Source organism: Lampris incognitus, chromosome 1 (assembly GCF_029633865.1).
Source record: "Lampris incognitus isolate fLamInc1 chromosome 1, fLamInc1.hap2, whole genome shotgun sequence".
NCBI classification, from domain to species: Eukaryota; Metazoa; Chordata; class Actinopteri; order Lampriformes; family Lampridae; genus Lampris; species Lampris incognitus.
The window spans coordinates 80,799,158-80,817,347 of record NC_079211.1 but is presented as its reverse complement, the minus strand read 5'-3'; the positions used below and the strand labels follow the sequence as shown (position 1 = coordinate 80,817,347).

General features: G+C 44.5%; 1 protein-coding gene across 2 annotated transcripts in view; it reads right to left on the bottom strand.

The window, feature by feature from the left end:
- Window positions 1-18,190, bottom strand: part of pomt1 (protein-O-mannosyltransferase 1) — a 105,509-nt gene that overhangs the window by 71,713 nt on the left and 15,606 nt on the right. The window contains exons 8-15 of one of the 2 annotated variants that reach the window (XM_056283000.1): window positions 17,615-17,708; window positions 17,148-17,303; window positions 3,466-3,596; window positions 2,491-2,586; window positions 1,484-1,624; window positions 1,202-1,294; window positions 973-1,069; window positions 800-892 (exon numbers count right to left, since the gene is read on the bottom strand). In XM_056283000.1, coding sequence (XP_056138975.1) covers window positions 800-892; window positions 973-1,069; window positions 1,202-1,294; window positions 1,484-1,624; window positions 2,491-2,586; window positions 3,466-3,596; window positions 17,148-17,303; window positions 17,615-17,708 — 901 coding nt within the window. The remainder of the gene's footprint in view (window positions 1-799; window positions 893-972; window positions 1,070-1,201; window positions 1,295-1,483; window positions 1,625-2,490; window positions 2,587-3,465; window positions 3,597-17,147; window positions 17,304-17,614; window positions 17,709-18,190) is intronic. The other variant, XM_056283007.1, reaches the window with a different exon arrangement.

Sequence of the window (18,190 nt, the reverse complement as noted above, 5' to 3'; positions counted from 1 at the left end):
GCTGTGTGAGGTTCAGTGTCTCTTAAGATGATGATGCTGCATGAGGTTCAGTGTCTCTTAAGATGATGCTGCTGCATGTGGTTCAGTGTCTCTTAAGATGTGATGCTGCGTGTGGTTCAGTGTCTCTCAAGATGATGATGCTGCATGAGGTTCAGTGTCTCTCAAGATGATGATGCTGTGTAAGGTTCAGTGTCTCTTAAGATGATGATGCTGTGTGAGATTCAGTGTCTCTTAAGATGATGATGCTGCATGAGGTTCAGTGTCTCTTAAGATGATGATGCTGCATGAGGTTCAGTGTCTCTTAAGATGATGATGCTGCGTGTGGTTCAGTGTCTCTTAAGATGATGATGCTGTGTGAGGTTCAGTGTCTCTTAAGATGATGATGCTGTGTGAGGTTCAGTGTCTCTTCTTTTCTTCTCTTCTTCTGATCCAGCTATTTGAGTCAGTAGAGGACTGATATCTGATCTTGGTTTGGGATCAGTGCATCCCTGCTCTAGACCTCTAAACACATCCTCCATGTGCCCTGGTACACTGCCTGTCTCTGTGTTTGGAGTCGGTGAGGCATTTGACGACTTGACTGGTTCAGTCTGGTTTGACTGAAAGCTGCTAAGAGAAAACACCTCCAACATTGTGTCGCCCCAAGCGGCGAGAACTAATATCTCACCAAAACACTCAACATAATCACTCAACACAAAGAAAATTCAATGGGTTTTCTTTTTTTGGTTGCCACGTGTCCTTCTTTGGCTGATGTTCAACCATATATGGTGATTTCCTGTGAAAGTGGGGGGGGGGGCATTACCTTGAGGACAGCTGAGGTGTTGACATGGACCAACCGGACTTCAGAGAGAATAGTTTTCCACACCTCTGACTCCACCTCCCTGTTTGAGATGTCCTAAAGAAACACAAACATGCTAAACCAACCACAATCTGTCATCCACCCCTCCCCACCTAAAGGTCAGCGGTCAGGCTCACCACTCTCCACAGGTTCTGCACTGCCATAGAAACATTGAAATCAATGTATCCCGATATCTCCTGGGCATAAGGGCTCATGGGAGCTGCTACATCATGGCTGCCACACACACACACACACACACACACACACACACACACACACACACACACACACAGGTTAAGACACTATTCAAGAAGTTACGGAGATGAAAACAACACACTTCTTATTTCAAGTAGTTACCATGGTTACCTATTGAGGAAGCGGGAAGTCATGCCATGGAGGAGTTGGATGACGTCCCCATGACGAACAGGGCGGGGCGGACGACTCACCACCAACTCCTGTCTGAAAGAGAGAGAGAGAGAGAGTGAAAAAGTGAACGAGTATAGCGTGAACATGTAGTCGACTTTACGTTTTGTCAGGTGTGTTACCATTATGAGATAATACAGTGAAGAATTTGGATTGATTTGAGACGTTCACTGGCGCTCAAGGTGAAATGTTGGCAGTTAGACCTACTGCAAGCATGTTTCAAACCTGTGCAGGTGGGTTTTACTGTAACACGAACGACACCACTGGTGGCCCAGAGGGGGGAGAAACAACACATCTAAACTCAACAGCATGCTCTGGAAACGGGTCGGGAGGAATGTACAGTACATGTCACTTTCAGCGAAGAAGCTGAAACACACAAAACACCAGTATGCTGCAGTAGCAGAGGAAAGCAAAGCCCACCGCCATCACAACGCTCCTACTGCAGTGGTTATCACGCCACCACTGGTGAGGAGTCAACAGTGCAGCTTTCAAATGTAGGTCAGTTGTGGAAAAGTCATGCGAATTTAAAAATGTGCTCTAACTTTTTCAGAGCTAGATAGAAAGACCTGCCAGTTCTGGGTACTGCAAAATCCCATCAAGTCCCCCTCACCTTAAAATGTGAACTGAACATTGTGTGTGCGTGTGTGTGTGTGTGTGTGTGTGTGATCTTGTACTTCCAAAGTCACCTTGTCAAGCATGGACTTATCAAGAACAAGACTTCATGACTGGAGCGCTTGGTATTGTGAAACACCCTATATCCTCTCTTTGCGTGTATGAAAAGGAATAGTGCCATGGGCAGCACGGAGGCCCAATGGTTAGCACTGTTCCTCACAGCAAGAAGGTCCTGGGTTCGAACCCCAGGCCGTCCCAGGTCCTTTCTGTGTGGACTTTGCATGTTCTCCCCATGTCTGTGTGGGTTTCCTCCGGGTGCACCGGTTTCCTCCCTCCATCAAAAAGACATGCATGTTAGGGTTAATACTCCTGCCTGTGCCCCTGAGCAAGGCAATGGAAAGAACTGGAGTTGGTCCCTGGGTGCCGCAGCTGCCCCCTGCTCCTAGCTACACAGCTAGGATGGGTTACATGCTGAGGAAATTTTATTTGTATGTACAACATGACTAATAAAGAGAATTCTATTCTGTTTTATGATACCTGCCCATCTGTCCTCCCACTGGTTCCCATGGTGATCTATCTGTTTCCATAGTAACCTCCCATCTGTTGAAAAAGTAACGCACCTGCCTGGGTCTTTGATAATCCACCAGTTGTTGACATCTTTGAAGGGATAACAGGTGACCTGCTGCTGGTGAGAGCTTCCTCTCCCATTCTCATACCTGCACACACACACACACACACACACACACACAAACAGTGTTGAAAACAGAGTAGTCATGAGAAGTCAGAAGTCATCAGTTGTCTGAATGAAGGACACAAAGAAGAAAGCAAGAATCCAACAGCCTCAAGACCTGATTGGTTATCTGTAATGGTTTCCCTAACGTGGAAGTGCCTGATTGGCTAGTTGTGTTGTGGCAGTACCTGATTGGCTAGTTGTGTTGTGGCAGTACCTGATTGGCTAGTTGTGTTGTGGCAGTACTTGTTTGGCTAGTTGTGTTGTGCTGTGGCAGTACCTGATTGGCTAGTTGTGTTGTGGTGGTACCTGATTGGCTAGTTGTGTTGTGGCGGTACCTGATTAGCTAGTTGTGTTGTAGTGGTACCTGACTGGGTAGTTGTGTTGTGGCGGTACCTGAATGGCTAGTTGTGTTGTGCTGTGGCAGTACCTGATTGGCTAGTTGTGTTGTGGTGGTACCTGATTGGCTAGTTGTGTTGTGGCGGTACCTGATTAGCTAGTTGTGTTGTAGTGGTACCTGACTGGGTAGTTGTGTTGTGGCGGTACCTGAATGGCTAGTTGTGTTGTGGCGGTACCTGATTGGCTAGTTGTGTTGTGGCGGTACTTGATTAGCTAGTTGTGTTGTGGTGGTACCTGTCTGGGTAGTTGTGTTGTGGCGGTACCTGATTGGCTAGTTGTGTTGTGGCGGTACCTGATTGGCTAGTTGTGTTGTGGCAGTACCTGATTGGCTAGCTGTGTTGTGGTGGTACCTGATTGGCTAGCTGTGTTGTGGTGGTACCTGATTGGCTAGCTGTGTTGTGGCGGTACCTGATTGGCTAGTTGTGTTGTGGCGGTACCTGATTGGCTAGCTGTGTTGTGGCGGTACCTGATTGGGTAGTTGGCTTTATGGGAGTGTAGCCAGCACGGGACTGGCTGAGAAGCGACGCTTCTTAAAGTCACCTGACTGCCATAGGCCACTTCTAATGGCTGACCCTGTGCTATCCTAGAGAGACCACCCTTCATACACACACACACACACACACACACACACACACACACACACACCACAAATGACTCCAGTAAGACACAGATGAGGTGTGTTTGGTCAGTGTGAACACACAACACTACATGACATGACATGGACATGGTGGATGTGTGTGTGTGTGCTTATCTGTTGTGTTGCACTGCTGTGGGCCGGGTGAAACAAAATGTTGTTTCTTTTGTGTATGCAAGTTACATGATAGAAATGACAACATGCTGTTCCTGATCCTGATGAAAGTAACTTTTCAATTCCATTTGAAGGCATTTTCACAGGTGATGAGAGTGCATGTGATGAGAGTGCATGTGATGAGAGTGCATGTGATGTGAGTGCATGTGATGAGAGTGCATGTGATGAGAGTACATGTTGTAACTTAATAGATTACATGACTGAGATTGATATTAATATAAAGACGTTTTCGTTTTATATCCATCGTCCTGCCATTATTTTGAAGGTAGTTTATACTACACTTTTTTGGTGCCGAAACGCGGGAGTATGAGCTTTGTGGATGCTAACGAAAACGCAGCTGCAGCTGCTGAAATGGCCGAAGACAAACTTCGGAATGAAATGGAAAGAATGAGACGAAAGCGGGGTACCACCAGAGGTGCTACTACACGAGTTTTGAATCAGATTGACTTGGAAATGGTCAAGCCAAATCCGGATACTGATCACTTGACTTTATTGGATGTACTGGGCGTTAAGGAGGACAGTTTGTTTGACCTCGGCCATTGAATAGAATGGTTAACTACATTGGATGACTTGAAGGCTGAGCTTGAAACCAAGGAGCAGTACAGGGAGCGCGTTATCATGACAAGGAGCCGTGCACAACGCATGATAAGGAGCAGCGAAGAACTGAACCCAACGGCAGCACCACAGAGGGTGAGCGATGCTAATTCTAATGACTCGGCTAGATCGTCAGCACAGAGACAATCAGTAAAGCTACCAAGGTTGGTCACTGACAAATATAATGGAGATGTCAGTATGGGGCAGGAATTTTGGAGCCAGTATAAGACTGCTATTCATAAAAATTATGCACTGTGCAATAGAGAGAAGTTCACTTACCTGAAAACCTATCTTACTGGACCAGCTGCAAAGGCAGTAGAAGGACTGACCTTAACAGATTATAATTATGATAGCACAATCACTTTGCTACAAAGTAGATTTGGAAGGAAGGATCTAGTGATTAGCGCTCACATGTCAAAGCTACTGAATCTAACTCCTGCGAAAAAAATCCTCTGACGTGAATGCATTGAGGCAGCTATATGATGAATGTGAAATTCAGATTGGGAGCTTGGAGTCACTGGGTGTAGTGTCAGAAACCTACGGAAGCCTACTATGCCCAATCTTACAGCAGATGATTCCAGATGACATAGCTCTTGAATATAGTTGTCAGAGGGGAGTGGATGATGAATGGAAGGTGTCTGAGATTAACAAATTCCTACAGAAGGAGGTTCAGAGCAGGGAAAGGGCACTACAAATGACAAAATCATCCAACCAACAGAAATCAGAGCGCAAGCCATAGAAACAGGCATGCTCATCCAGTGAAGCGAAAATCAAAAGACCTAGCATGCAATCTGCTGCTGCCCTGCATACAGCCAGCCAGAAGATACACAACTGTTTATTCTGTGACAGTGCAGACCATAAATCAGAACAGTGCCCAGACCACAATGTCGCTGAACGCAAAGACAAACTAAAGAAAATGGGAAGATGCTTTGTATGCTTAGGATAGAAGCACATTGCCAAATTCTGCAAGGTGAAGGATGTATCATGTGCAACATGTGGAAGGAGACATCACATTGCTGTGTGCACTGGCAAGAAAGATGAGGAGCAGCCCCCCACCGCTTCTGAATATGATGTTGTTTCCTCAGTCATTCCTCATTCAGTGAAGATGAAACCGGACGGACAGAACATTGTGCTGCTACAAACAGCTAAAGCATGGGTGGAAGGCCCAGGGGGCAGGAAGATAGCGCGTTGCTTACTAAATGGAGGCAGTCAGAGGAGCTTCATCCTGAAGTTACCAGTAATCAGACAAGAGACACTTGACACTTGAACCAGTTTTGGAGCTAGAAAGATACAGTAAACTGAAAAGAGTCTTTAAAGTGACTGCCTGGATTAAGAGATTCATAGCCAATGCTCGAATGAAAACAAAGACACAAGGAGAACTGACTGCTGATGAGCTCTTTGAGGCAGAAAAGTACTGTATCAAAGTAACACAACAACAGAGTTTCAGTCAGGAGATCAAACTACTGAAGGCAGGAAAAGACCTATACAATGACTGTAAAATCAAGAAACTCAAACCATTCCTGGATGAACATGAACTACTCAGCATGGGAGGAAGACTACAACAATCCAACGTCACCTTCAGAGAGCAGCACCCATGGGTTCTGCCCAGCAAACACAGATACTCAGAAATGCTGATACAGTACCACCATGAGAAGGTGATGCATTCAGGAGTGAGGGACACTCTAGTACAAGTAAGGGAGAGATACTGGATCTTGCGCACTAGACAGCTAGTCAAGAGTGCTGTGGCAAGATGCCCAGTCTGCAAGAGATTCAAGGCAAAGGCCAGATGGCAGATCACTGTGCCCCTCCCGAAAGACAGAATAACTGAATCCCCACAATTCGAAGTCGCAGGTGTGGATTTTGCAGGACTGCTTTATGTGAGGGCAGATGGATCTGTAAAGAAGCCATACATTGCACTGTTCACCTGTGCTGTAACCAGGGCAGTACATCTGGAACTGGTCTCAGATCAGTCAACAAAGACATTCCTGTTAGCTCTGAAAAGATTAATCTCTAGAAGAGGATTATGCAAGGTAATCTACTCGGATGATGCAATAACATTCAAGAGAGCTGATCAGGATTTGAAAGAGCGTGGAAAGCCATCAAAGATCCTCAACTGTTGGAGTTCTTCTCGGAAAGGGGCATCACCTGGAGCAGCATTTCCCAACCCAGTCCTCAAGGAACCCCTATCCTGCAGATTTTCAATGTAACCCTGCATAGGTATCCCTGCTTGTACTTAGTCAACCAATCGTCTCACAGCACTTAATTATGCAAGGTGTGCAACATCTGACATAATTCATTGCTGATTGGTTGAATAACTACAAACAGGTACCTATTCAGGGTTGCAAAGAAAATCTGCAGGATAGGGGTTCCTTGAGGACTGGGTTGGGAAACACAGACCTGGAGGTTCATAGCCGAGTGAGCAGCCTGGTGGGGTGGATTCTGGGAGTGGCTCGTCAGATCAGTAAAAATATGCCTGATAAAAGTTCTCGGAAGAGCTTCACTCAACTATGAAGAGATGTGCACATTCCTGACAGAGGTTGAGGCTATCCTTAACTCTAGGCCTCTGACATTTGTGCACAATGAAGTGGACGAACCACAACCACTGACCCCAGCCCACTTCCTGGTGGGTAAATGACTCACATCTCTACCGCCCAAGCCATTCCCGGCTGACACACAGCACCCAAATGCTAAAAAGGAAGAGATCACCTGAAGATGGAAATACAGACAGACACTCACAACCAGTTTCTGGAATAGCTGGCGTAAGGACTACCTATTGGATTTGAAGTCAGCACGTCGCTGTGACACACCGCCGCCCACCCCTTTGAAAGTGGGTGACGTTATACTCATTGGAGAAGATAACACACCCAGGCAAACCTGGAAACTGGGAAGAATCAAAAAACTGTTTCCAGGCCGAGATGGTCTTGTTAGGTCATGCTCAGTTCGCACTACCTCAGGGACTTTGTTGAGACCTATTTAGTTACTATATAGTTTGGAGATTTAGATGAACAAAGTAGTTCATCGGGGGGGGGGGGTGTTTTAATAGATTAATAGATAACATGATTGAGATTGACTGATGGAAATTCATTGAAAGCTGTTCATGTTATTTACAGTATTTATATTATTTACACTTAAATGGAGAGTGTTAAAAATATATCTTATTTGTATTACGTTTGATATATTGGAGATGCATTTGTGTTGGCTTAGTTAAGATACTGTTAACAAACGACGACTACCAGAATGCTTTGCGAGAAAGTGGACGCCAACCATGCTATGAGGACACCTGTTCTGTTCGGACAAAGCAATGCCAAGTGAAAATAAGTTTAGCTCTCGAAAGATGTAATGTTTTGATTGATTGCACCACCCTTTTTAATATAAAGACGTTTTCGTTTTATATCCATCGTCCTGCCATTATTTTGAAGGTAATTTATACTACAGTGCATGTGATGTGAGTGCATGTTATGAGAGTACATGTGATGTGAGTACATGTGATGAGTGCATGTGATGTGAGTACATGTGATGAGAGTGCATGTGATGTGAGCACGTGATGTGAGTGCATGTGATGTGAGTACATGTGATGAGAGTGCATGTGATGAGAGTACATGTGATGTGAGTGCATGTGATGAGAGTGCATGTGATGTGAGTGCATGTGATGAGAGTGCATGTGATGAGAGTACATGTGATTAGAGTACATGTGATGTGAGTGCATGTGATGTGAGTGCATGTCATATGAGTGCATGTGATGAGAGTACATGTGATTAGAGTACATGTGATGTGAGTGCATGTGATGTGAGTGCATGTCATATGAGTGCATGTGATGAGAGTACATGTGATGAGAGTGCATGTGAGCAGGGCTGCAGGCTGCTGGTCCACTGATGGTCGACATGCTCTCGTCTGACCACATCAGTACTGGTCAGTCACCAGTGTTAAGGCTTTCACACACAACGCGACAACAGCAGCCCTGCACGCGCGTGGCCAGTAGCAAGAGGCAGCCAGCCAGGCACAGCAGGCAACGATAATATAAAATAAAATGAATAACATCCATCCATCCATTATCCATCCATTATCCATCCATCATCCATCATCCATCTGTCATCCATCCATTATCCAAACAACTTATCCTGCTCTCAGGGTCGCGGAGATGCTGGAGCCTATCCCACTAGTCATTGGGCGGCAGGCGGGGAGACACCCTGGACAGGCTGCCAGGCCGTCACAGGGCCCACACACACACACACACACACACACACACACACACACACCTAGGGACAATTTAGTATGGCTGATTCACCTGACCTACATGTGTTTGGACTGTGGGAGGAAACCGGAGCCGCCGGAGGAAACCCACACAGACACGGGGAGAACATGTAATCTCCACACAGAGGACGACCTGGGACGACCCCCAAGGCTGGACTACCCCGGGGCTCGAACCCAGGTCCTTCTTACTGTGAGGCAACTGCGCTAACCACTGCGCCACCGTGCCACCCATAAAATATAGATAATATAAAATATAAAAATTAAAATATAGATAATATAAAATATAGATAACGTAAAATATAAAAATTAAAATATAGATCATATAAAATATAGATCATATAAAATAAAAAAATATAGATCATATAAAATAAAAAACTAAAAATACAGATCATATAAAATATAGATAACATAAAATATAGATCATATAAGATATAAAAATATAGATCATATAAAAAATAAAAATAAAGATAACATAACATATAAAAATAAAAATAGATAATGTAAAATATAGATAATATAAAATATAGATGATATAAAGTATAAAAATAAAAACAAAGCTGATGATGAAGATGTCCCGCTAGACGTTGTGAAAGCACCGCCTGTCTTGCTGTGTGCTGTGAGCCAGATGTGGGCAGCTGTCAGGCCAGATGTGGGGCAGCTGTCAGGCCAGCTGTGTGTGACAGCTGCTCTCCTTTCATCAGGACAACAGCGCCACCTCAGCAGCCTTCCAGCATTCAGCCATGATGCTCTGCAGCGGGAGGGACAGGCTAGCCGGGAAGACAGGGTTTACACCAGGTTTCAGCTCTTGATTAAACCCGTGTCTGTTCCAGGACTGGGTTCTCCCCTGCAGCTGATGTGTTGGACAAATGTTCTTTTTAAAAATGGACCGGGCTTTGTGTTTTCAGAGGAGAAGCTATTTAAGTTAAGAGTCTACTTTGTGTTTTTGATCTCTATATTCAGATCACACAGTGCAGGCTAGAACAATACTGGAGGGTCCTGTTTACTATGAGTCAAGTAAGACAGTAGAACAACCCTGTTTCAGGAATTTTCTTGACTCACCGGATTATTTTGCTCCTTATTTGTTAGCACTTTCTCCACAGTTGAGTGTTTCTTTTAACGAAGTTATTTATATATATATATATATATATAGTAGCGGAATAAATGGGCAGAATTCACCATGATGGGTTAGCGTTCTGGGTTAGGTAGACACGGACCCTTTAAGAAAGGGTTCCCGGTTGACAGGGTGGAGCTAGGAGGTGGACTGCTGGAGCAGCACCATGTTCATCGCATTGTGATTTTGTACGAGAATAAAGACACGCGTTCGTGTAGTCAGTGAGAGAAACTGTCCGTCTCTACTTTCCTGCAGTTTCCACATTGGTGACCCTGACGTTTGTCTGCTGGACGTTTCCAGAGACAACTCTTCATGGACATGACAACTCATGCAGTTTCTCTCAAGCTGCTAGAGTTCTGGGAGTCGTCCGCCTCGGCTTGGTTCGCCCAGACAGAAGCGCAAAATACTATGATGTGGTGTCGGCTCTCGGCAGTTCAACAGCAACCAGAGTGTGGTGAGCCTCCTCACAAATCCTCCTCCTCCTCCGCAGCAGCAGCAGCAGCAGCAGGATAAATACGAGACACTCGAGGCTCACCTGTTGAACCTTCTGACGCTGAGCGGGCCAGCCGGCTCAGGTCTCGGTGACAGTAAGCCGTCTGAACTTGTGAGTAGGATGCTGGATCTCCTGGGAGAGCACAAGCCCGACTTCCTCTTAATCCAACTGTTTCTGCGACCGCGGCCTTCTCAGGTACGGGCTGCTTTAGCCAACACAGCTGTCATTGACTGTTGTGCTGTGGCCGAGGAGGCTGATAAGTTTTTGCTGGCTGCTCAACAGCACTGCGCCGCCGTGTTTTTTCCTGCCCAAACGTTTCCACCATGGCCTGGAGACACAACAGTCACCGCTGCAGCAGCAGCAGCTCCTCACTGGCGGCAGGACCACGGCCTGGGTTTTTACCACACAAAGTTTGGACCCAAGGCCAAGCGGTGCCGATCTCCATGCAGTTTCAGCGCGGCGGGAAATGCCGGGGCCGGCGCTCAGTAGTGGCCGTGTGCGTTGGCCAAACTGGCAGGCTGCTTTTCATCCACGATACCATTTCTGAACGGCGGCTCCTGTGCGACACGGGCGCGCAGAGGAGCGTCCTGCCCACATCAAGAGTTAGACATCCTGTCCTGCGGATATGCCCCCCCCCCCCCCATGGAAGCTGCTAACGGCAGCCCCATCCACACTTACGGCACTAGGTACGTGGAGCTGTGTTTTGGAGGACAGCGGTTTGGTTGGGACTTTGTCACGGCAAAAGTGGCCGTCCCCCTCCTCGGCGTGGATTTCCTACGTGCCAATGGGCTGCTGGTGGATGTCAAAACCTGCCGCTTGATCAACGCTGTGACTTTCTGCTCGTATGGGTGTACTCTCAGCAGAGCGGACTCCATCGAACTGTCTAGCATTCTCTCTGCTACAGAAGATTTTCTCCGGCTTCTCGCCGAGTTCCCGGTCCTCATGCAGCCCACCTTCTCGTCTTCCACCGCCAAGCACGGAGTGGAGCACCACATCGCCACCACTGGCCCACCAGTCTATGCTCGGGCTCGGCGCCTCGACCTGGCCAAGCTCACCGCCGCCAGGAAAGAGTTCGAGAATATGGAGCATCATTCGCCGCTCCAACAGCCCGTGGGCTTCACCCCTCCACATCGTCCTGAAGCCTGGTGGCAGGTGGCGCTCATGCGGTGATTAACGCTGTCTCAACAATACAACGACACCGGACCACTACCCAGTCCCACACAACCAGGATTTTTCCGCCCACCTGGCTGGAAAAGTCATCTTTTCCAAAGTGGACCTTGTCCATGGATACCATCAGGTTCCCGTCCACCTGCTGGGTGTCCCCAAAACAGCGGTGATAACCCCATTTGGACTGTTCGAGTTCCTGCGCATGCTGTTCGACCTCAAGAACACCGCACAGACATTCCAGCACCTCGTGGATTCGATGCTACGGGACCTGCCTTTTGTTGTCGCCTATCGAGATGACATCCTTGTCACCAGCACCTCCAAAGCGGAACACCTGTCCCACCTCTGGACTCTTTTCGAGTGGCTCAGCCAGCACAGGCTGATCATCAATCCAGCCAAGTGCCAGTTTGGGCTGACCACCATCAACTTCCTCGGATACCAAGTCACCAAAGACGGGGCAGTACCCCTCCCATCAAAGGTGGGGAGGGGTGAAGAGGCGACAATCAGGGGGAGGGGTAGGGAGGTCAAGAGGAATGGAGAGAAGAGGGGCCGGAGTCGGTGCTGCCAAGTCAGATGCAGGGGACAGTGATTTGTTGATAGCGGTGATTTTGTCTGCAAAAAATTGGGAGAAATGAGTTGCATTGTTCAGCAGTAGAGTTGGAGAGGGCATCGGCACGGGGCTTGAGGAGGTTGTTTACAGTGGTGAAGAGGGTGCGGGGGTTGTGGTTGGAATCATTAATGATGGTGGAAAAATAGGCAGACTTGGCGGCGGTGAGGGCATCTTTGTAGGCAGAGAGGTGGAGGTTGTGGGCTTCTTCATGTACAGTGAGAGATGTTGTCTTGACGAGTCGTTCCAGTTGGCGGGCAGACTGTTTCATTGTGCGGCGCTAAGGTGTGAACCAGGGTGCAGAGGTGTTAAAGGAGACTGTTTCTGTTCTGAGAGGGGCCAGTGTGTTGAGGGAGACAGACAGGGCGGCATTGAGGTGATTAGTAAGATCATCAGGTGAGGTAGAGGCTGGTTCCACGGGGAGAGCAGATCAGAGAGTTGGAAGGGGTCGATAGATATGTGGACAATATGGAAGTCAGTGGTTTAAACCTTTTTTGGAACTCGAGAACACGTGTCACCATCAATCAGAGTTTAAATAAACTGTTGGAGAGATGTGTGAGCACCAACACAAAATGTGATTTGCTGTTTGAACATGTGAGTGGTTTCAGGATGGAGATCGGTTCACACTGACGTCACAGGAGGAGCTAAGCTCAGCAGAGACCTGATCTATCACCTGACCAAGATGGCTGCCGCAAGATTTTTCCTGTACAGAGTCCCTCTGCGATCCTTTGCAATCCTTTAGAAAACAAAAGTATTTTGTCAAAGTGAAAGCACTTTTGATGTTATGGTGTCGTTTTCTTTCTATTTTTCTGGAAATCTTTGACAATTTTTGCGTTTTTTGGAGGAAGAACATTGCTGGAGACCAAGGACCACATGGAGCCTTGGTAACAGAGCAGCATTTATTAAGTCTACCCAGAAGAATTCTTTTGCCTTTTGAAACATTTTTGGAAAAGATGACGACCATTAAGAAACTAGGACAGGAATTGGAAGAAATCAGGGAGCAACTCTCCACTATGACCGAGAACATTAACAAAGTGTTGTCTCAACAAGCCGACCTTATGGGTGTAGTGACAGAGGTTAAAGAGCTGAAGACTTCAATCAACAAGCGAAACAAGGAGATGGACGAGAGGTTTGAACTACTGGAACAAAGGCTTGACAACTTGGAGCAGTACTCCCGTGCTGATGACCTTATCATCAGTGGGTTGGCTACTAAACATCGCAGCTATGCCAGGGCTGCAGCCACAACTACGGGTCATTTTGGGGAGGACTTCGCACCACCTGAGGAGCTGCGCACTCTAGAGCAACAAGTGGTCCAATTCATGAACAGTAAGAGTATTTCCTTAGAGAGTAAACAAATCTCAGCGTGTCACATTGTCTCACGTAAGGACAGAACCAACCCACCTGCTATAGTTGTCCAGTTTGCCAATCGAAAGGACAAGGTTGAAATGTTGAGACAGTCCAAAAAGCTTAAGGGTACTGGCGTGTATATCAATGAGCACCTGACAAGGAAAAATGGTGAAATAGGCAGAAATTGCCGTATTCTTAGAAAGGAGGCAAAATCCAATCAACATGGACAAGAAATGGAAAAGTGTTTGTTAAGCTAAAGGGTTCACCGCAGCAGGCCAAGGTGGTTGTGATACGCCACCTGAGAGAACTGGATCAATACAAGTGAAAATGACTGAAGTGTCTGAGACCTGTTTTGGGAGCATTGTTTGCTCTAATCTGATCTTGTTTTCACTTATAAAATGACAAGTAAAGATTCTCATATTTTTGTTGAAGATGAGAGTGACCTCTCAGAAAATGAAAATCCCCCAGTGAAGAATGACACGGACGTTTTTTCAAGTTTTTCTGAACATAATCCATTTAGCTTTGAAAATGGTATTGATCCAGAGGAAAATCTTTATGTGGATTATAACGCCAACTCTGATTATTATTCTGAGAATTTGTCTAATGTTAATTTAGAAGGTTTTTCTATCATACACTTTAACAGCAGAAGTCTCTATGCAGAAATCAAAGATTATCTAGAGTTATTAAAACATAAATTTCAAGTCATAGCCATAAGCGAGACATGGATAACAAAGGAAAAGGGTGCTAACTTTGTGTTAGAAGGTTATGATTTTTTCAGGGGCAACAGGATTAATAAAATGGGTGGTGGAGTGGTATTTTATGTACAGAAAGACTTCCAATGTAAGGTTATTGATACCACAGTTGTTGATGAAGTCATGGAAATTTTGACAATTGAAATTCAGACTAAAAAATGTACGAGTATAGTCCTGAGTTGTATATATAGAGCGCCTGGTTCTTGTATAGAACAGTTTTTGAATACCATAGCTGATATCTTTGGGAATATATGTGACAAAACATCTTATTTTGTTTGTGGAGACTTCAATATCAATTTGTTGAAATGGAATGAACATAAACCAACGAATGATTTTTGTAATGCAATGTTCAGTTTTCGACTAAGGTCTCTCATAAATAAATAAGCCTTCTCGGATAACCAAGGAAAGCACCACACTCATTGATAATGTTTTTACCAATGTGTATGGCCCAACAACAAGTGGTTTATTCTTAAGTGATATTAGTGATCATCTTCCCGTATTTGTGATCTTGCATAGTTTAAAGGTTAAATCTCCAGCTGATGAGCCTTCTTATAAATCAGTAAGAATAAGGACTCCAGAAAGAATTGAGGCTTTAAAGGTAGACCTTGCAGACTGTAATTGGGATGAGGCGTATGTTGAGGATCCGAATTTGGCTTATGATGCATTTTTGTTTACATTTACAGTTACATAACAAGCATTGCCCTATTAGAAACTGCCGGGTGAAGGAAAAATATAAGGGAAAACCATGGATGACTAAGAGCTTGCAAAAGGCATGTAAAAAGAAAACTTTACTATACAAGAAACATTTACTACTGAGAACCAGCAAAAGTGAAGAAAAGTATAAGCTGTATAAGAATACATTGATTTCCATTATGAGAAGACAGAAGAAGGAGTACTATAATACATTATTAGAGGACAGTAAAAACAATATTCAAAAGATTTGGAAAGTTATCAATCATATTATTCGGAATAGAAGTAACAAATCACAATGCCCAAGTTATTTCTTAAATAGCTCTGGCCACACAGTGGACAGTTTACAGAATATTGTTGAGAGTTCAACAACTATTTTGTGGGTGTTGGCAGTAATTTGGTCAGCAAAATCCCAACGTGTGATGATAAACTAAATATGTTTGATAATCTCATTAAGAATAATAACAAATCTATGTTCCTTTGAGGGATTCATGAGAGTGATATCATTGAAATTGTTAGAAAACTCAAAAATAAAACGTCAACTGACATAAATTCCATTGACATGGTAATAATCAAAGAAGTCATTGATCTTATTGTAAGACCTTTGACCTACATTTGTAATCTGTCCTTTCAAAAAGGGGTTTTTCCGAATAATATGAAAACCGCAAAGGTAATACCAGTATTCAAAAATGGAGATAAGCATTGTATTGATAACTATAGACCAGTGTCCCTTCTTCCTCAATTTTCAAAAATATTAGAGAAACTATTTGCTAAACAATTGGATCTTTTTATTGATAAATATGAACTGTTCAGTGAGCACCAGTATGGGTTTAGGGGAAACCGAACGACTACATACGCAGTAATGGAGATGGTAGAAGAAATAACAAAGGCAATTGAAAATGATGAGTGTTGAGTTGGTATTTATATTGATTTACAGAAGGCGTGCGATACCATCGATCACAGCATATTATTGAGAAAACTGGAGAAGTATGGATTAAGAGGTGTAGCTTATTCTTGGCTGAAGAGTTACTTAGAAAATAGACAGCAATGTGTACAAATCAATAACACTGTTTCACAATTTAGGAAGGTCACCTGTGGTGTACCACAGGGATCTGTGATTGGTCCGAAACTTTTTTTGCTTTATATTAATGATATTTGCAATGTTACTGATTTGTTGAAATGTATTGTTTTTGCAGATGATACAAACATGTACTGCTCTGGTAATAATTTACAGGAACTATTGTCTTCCACTGAAAGAGAGTTGAAAACTCTCAAAACCTGGTTTGATGTCAACAGATTGTCACTCAAAATTAAAAAAAACAAAATTCATGGTTTTCAGGAATCGAAAAGAAATTGACAAGGATATTAAATTAAAAACATGTGATGCTGAAATTGAAAGAGAGACCAAAATTAAATTCTTAGGGGTGGTTATTGACAATAAATTAACATGGAAACAGCATGTCCAATATATAAAAGGAAAGATTTCTAAGTCAATAGCAATACTGTATAAATCAAGAAACATATTAAATTATAAGGCTTTACATATTATTTACTGCTCACTCATATTTCCTTATATATCATACTGTGTTGAAGTCTGGGGATCAGCGTATAAAACAACTGTTAATGCAATAGTTCTCTTACAAAAACGAGCCGTAAGACTTATCAATAAGGTTGACTACTATGAACATACTGACCCACTGTTTATGAAATCGCATGTTATGAAATTTAATGATCTGGTATATTACAAAACAACGCAAATAATGTATAGAACTAAATCAAATCTACTCCCAGTCACTATACAAAGGTTCTTCTCATCTCAAGAGACAAAATATGATTTAAGAGATGACTGTAAATTTACGGTACCAAAGGCTAAAAAGGAGATTAAAAGGAGACGTTTATCTGTTTTAGGTGTTTCAATATGGAACGGTGCTGATATTAATTTAAGAAGGTGTAGTACATTTCAGATTTTCAAAAGGACGGTTTGTAAAGCAATGTTCGAGGGCTATAAGTGTCCATGATTTTGTAAAGTTTTTTTGTGTTCTTTTTATTATTTTGTTTCATTATTTTTGTACAGACTCTGTAACTTTATTTGGTCTTGTAAAAACTGTTGATGGGTAGCTTAATTTGTCCAAAGGGACAGGCTTAAATATAAGCATTATGCTTCTGCCTGTGCCTTTTCAGTCACTGTTTTGAGTACATTGTTTGTATCGTAAAAATTTGTTAATTATGGGCGACTGAATAAAACTTAAACTAAACTAAACTCATCAGTCCCTTTAAAAAAATGGGTGGATGACAACAAGGTGTGTGTGTATGCGCGCGTGTGAGTATTACCTCCAGGCTGGCCTGGAATGCGCTGCTCATAAGTTGGTCATGAGGTCCACTTCGGTTCAGCAGAGTCAGGTGGATGTAGAACCAAAAAACATACAGCAGCACAGGAACTAAGAGCAAGCACACACACCGACACACACACTGCACACACACACTGACCTACAGTACAGACCCCCCCCACACACACACACACACACACACACAGGAAAGCTGTTATTTTCCAAAAACATCAAGTACTTTCACAGCTCCACCCTCTCCCGTCTAATCATAGTCCTCTACTGAGCAATAAATAAGGCCTGGACTTTTGCTCGTAGGCATGTGCACAGACTTCGCGAGAGTTGCACCTGAGGCCTTAAAGATACAGTGAACTCTGACAGTACTGTCATAGAAAACATGACTAACCTCTACCCATGCAGGAAATACAGGTGCACTTTACCAGGTGTAACGTCTCTGAACATGGACAGACTCACATGACTGACGGTACGATCTCCAATCAGCTGCCAGGTATGCAGAGAGGCCACGCCCAACAGCAGCAGGTAGGAGAACAACCCCATATACTTCACCCTACAGGAGGGAATACACACTGGTTATTCAAACATGCACACACACACACACCGCATCATCATCATCAGGAGCAGTGGTCACTCAGGGTCAAGTATGACTGTCCTCCTTCTAGGTCCTTGTGGGTCGTCAGGTGGGCATAGAGGCCAATCGTGGAGCCGCATATTTTGGGGCGATGTAGGCAAGGTTTTGAAGAAGTGGTTGAGGGTGTGGTTTGGGCCTTTTTGGTAACTCGCTCCCTCCCTAACCCAGCCACTGAGGATGCACAAGCCAGTGCATTCTTAGTGTCGGTCCCAAGCCCGGACAAATGGGGAGGGTTGTGTCAGCAAGGGCATCCGGCATAAAATCTTTGCCAAATCAAATATGCGGATCATAAACAAGATTTCCATACCGAATCGGTCCAGGCTCGGGTTACCAAGGACCGCCACCGGTACTGTTAACCAGCAGGGTGCCGGTGGAAACTATGCAACCGTTGGGCGAAGGAG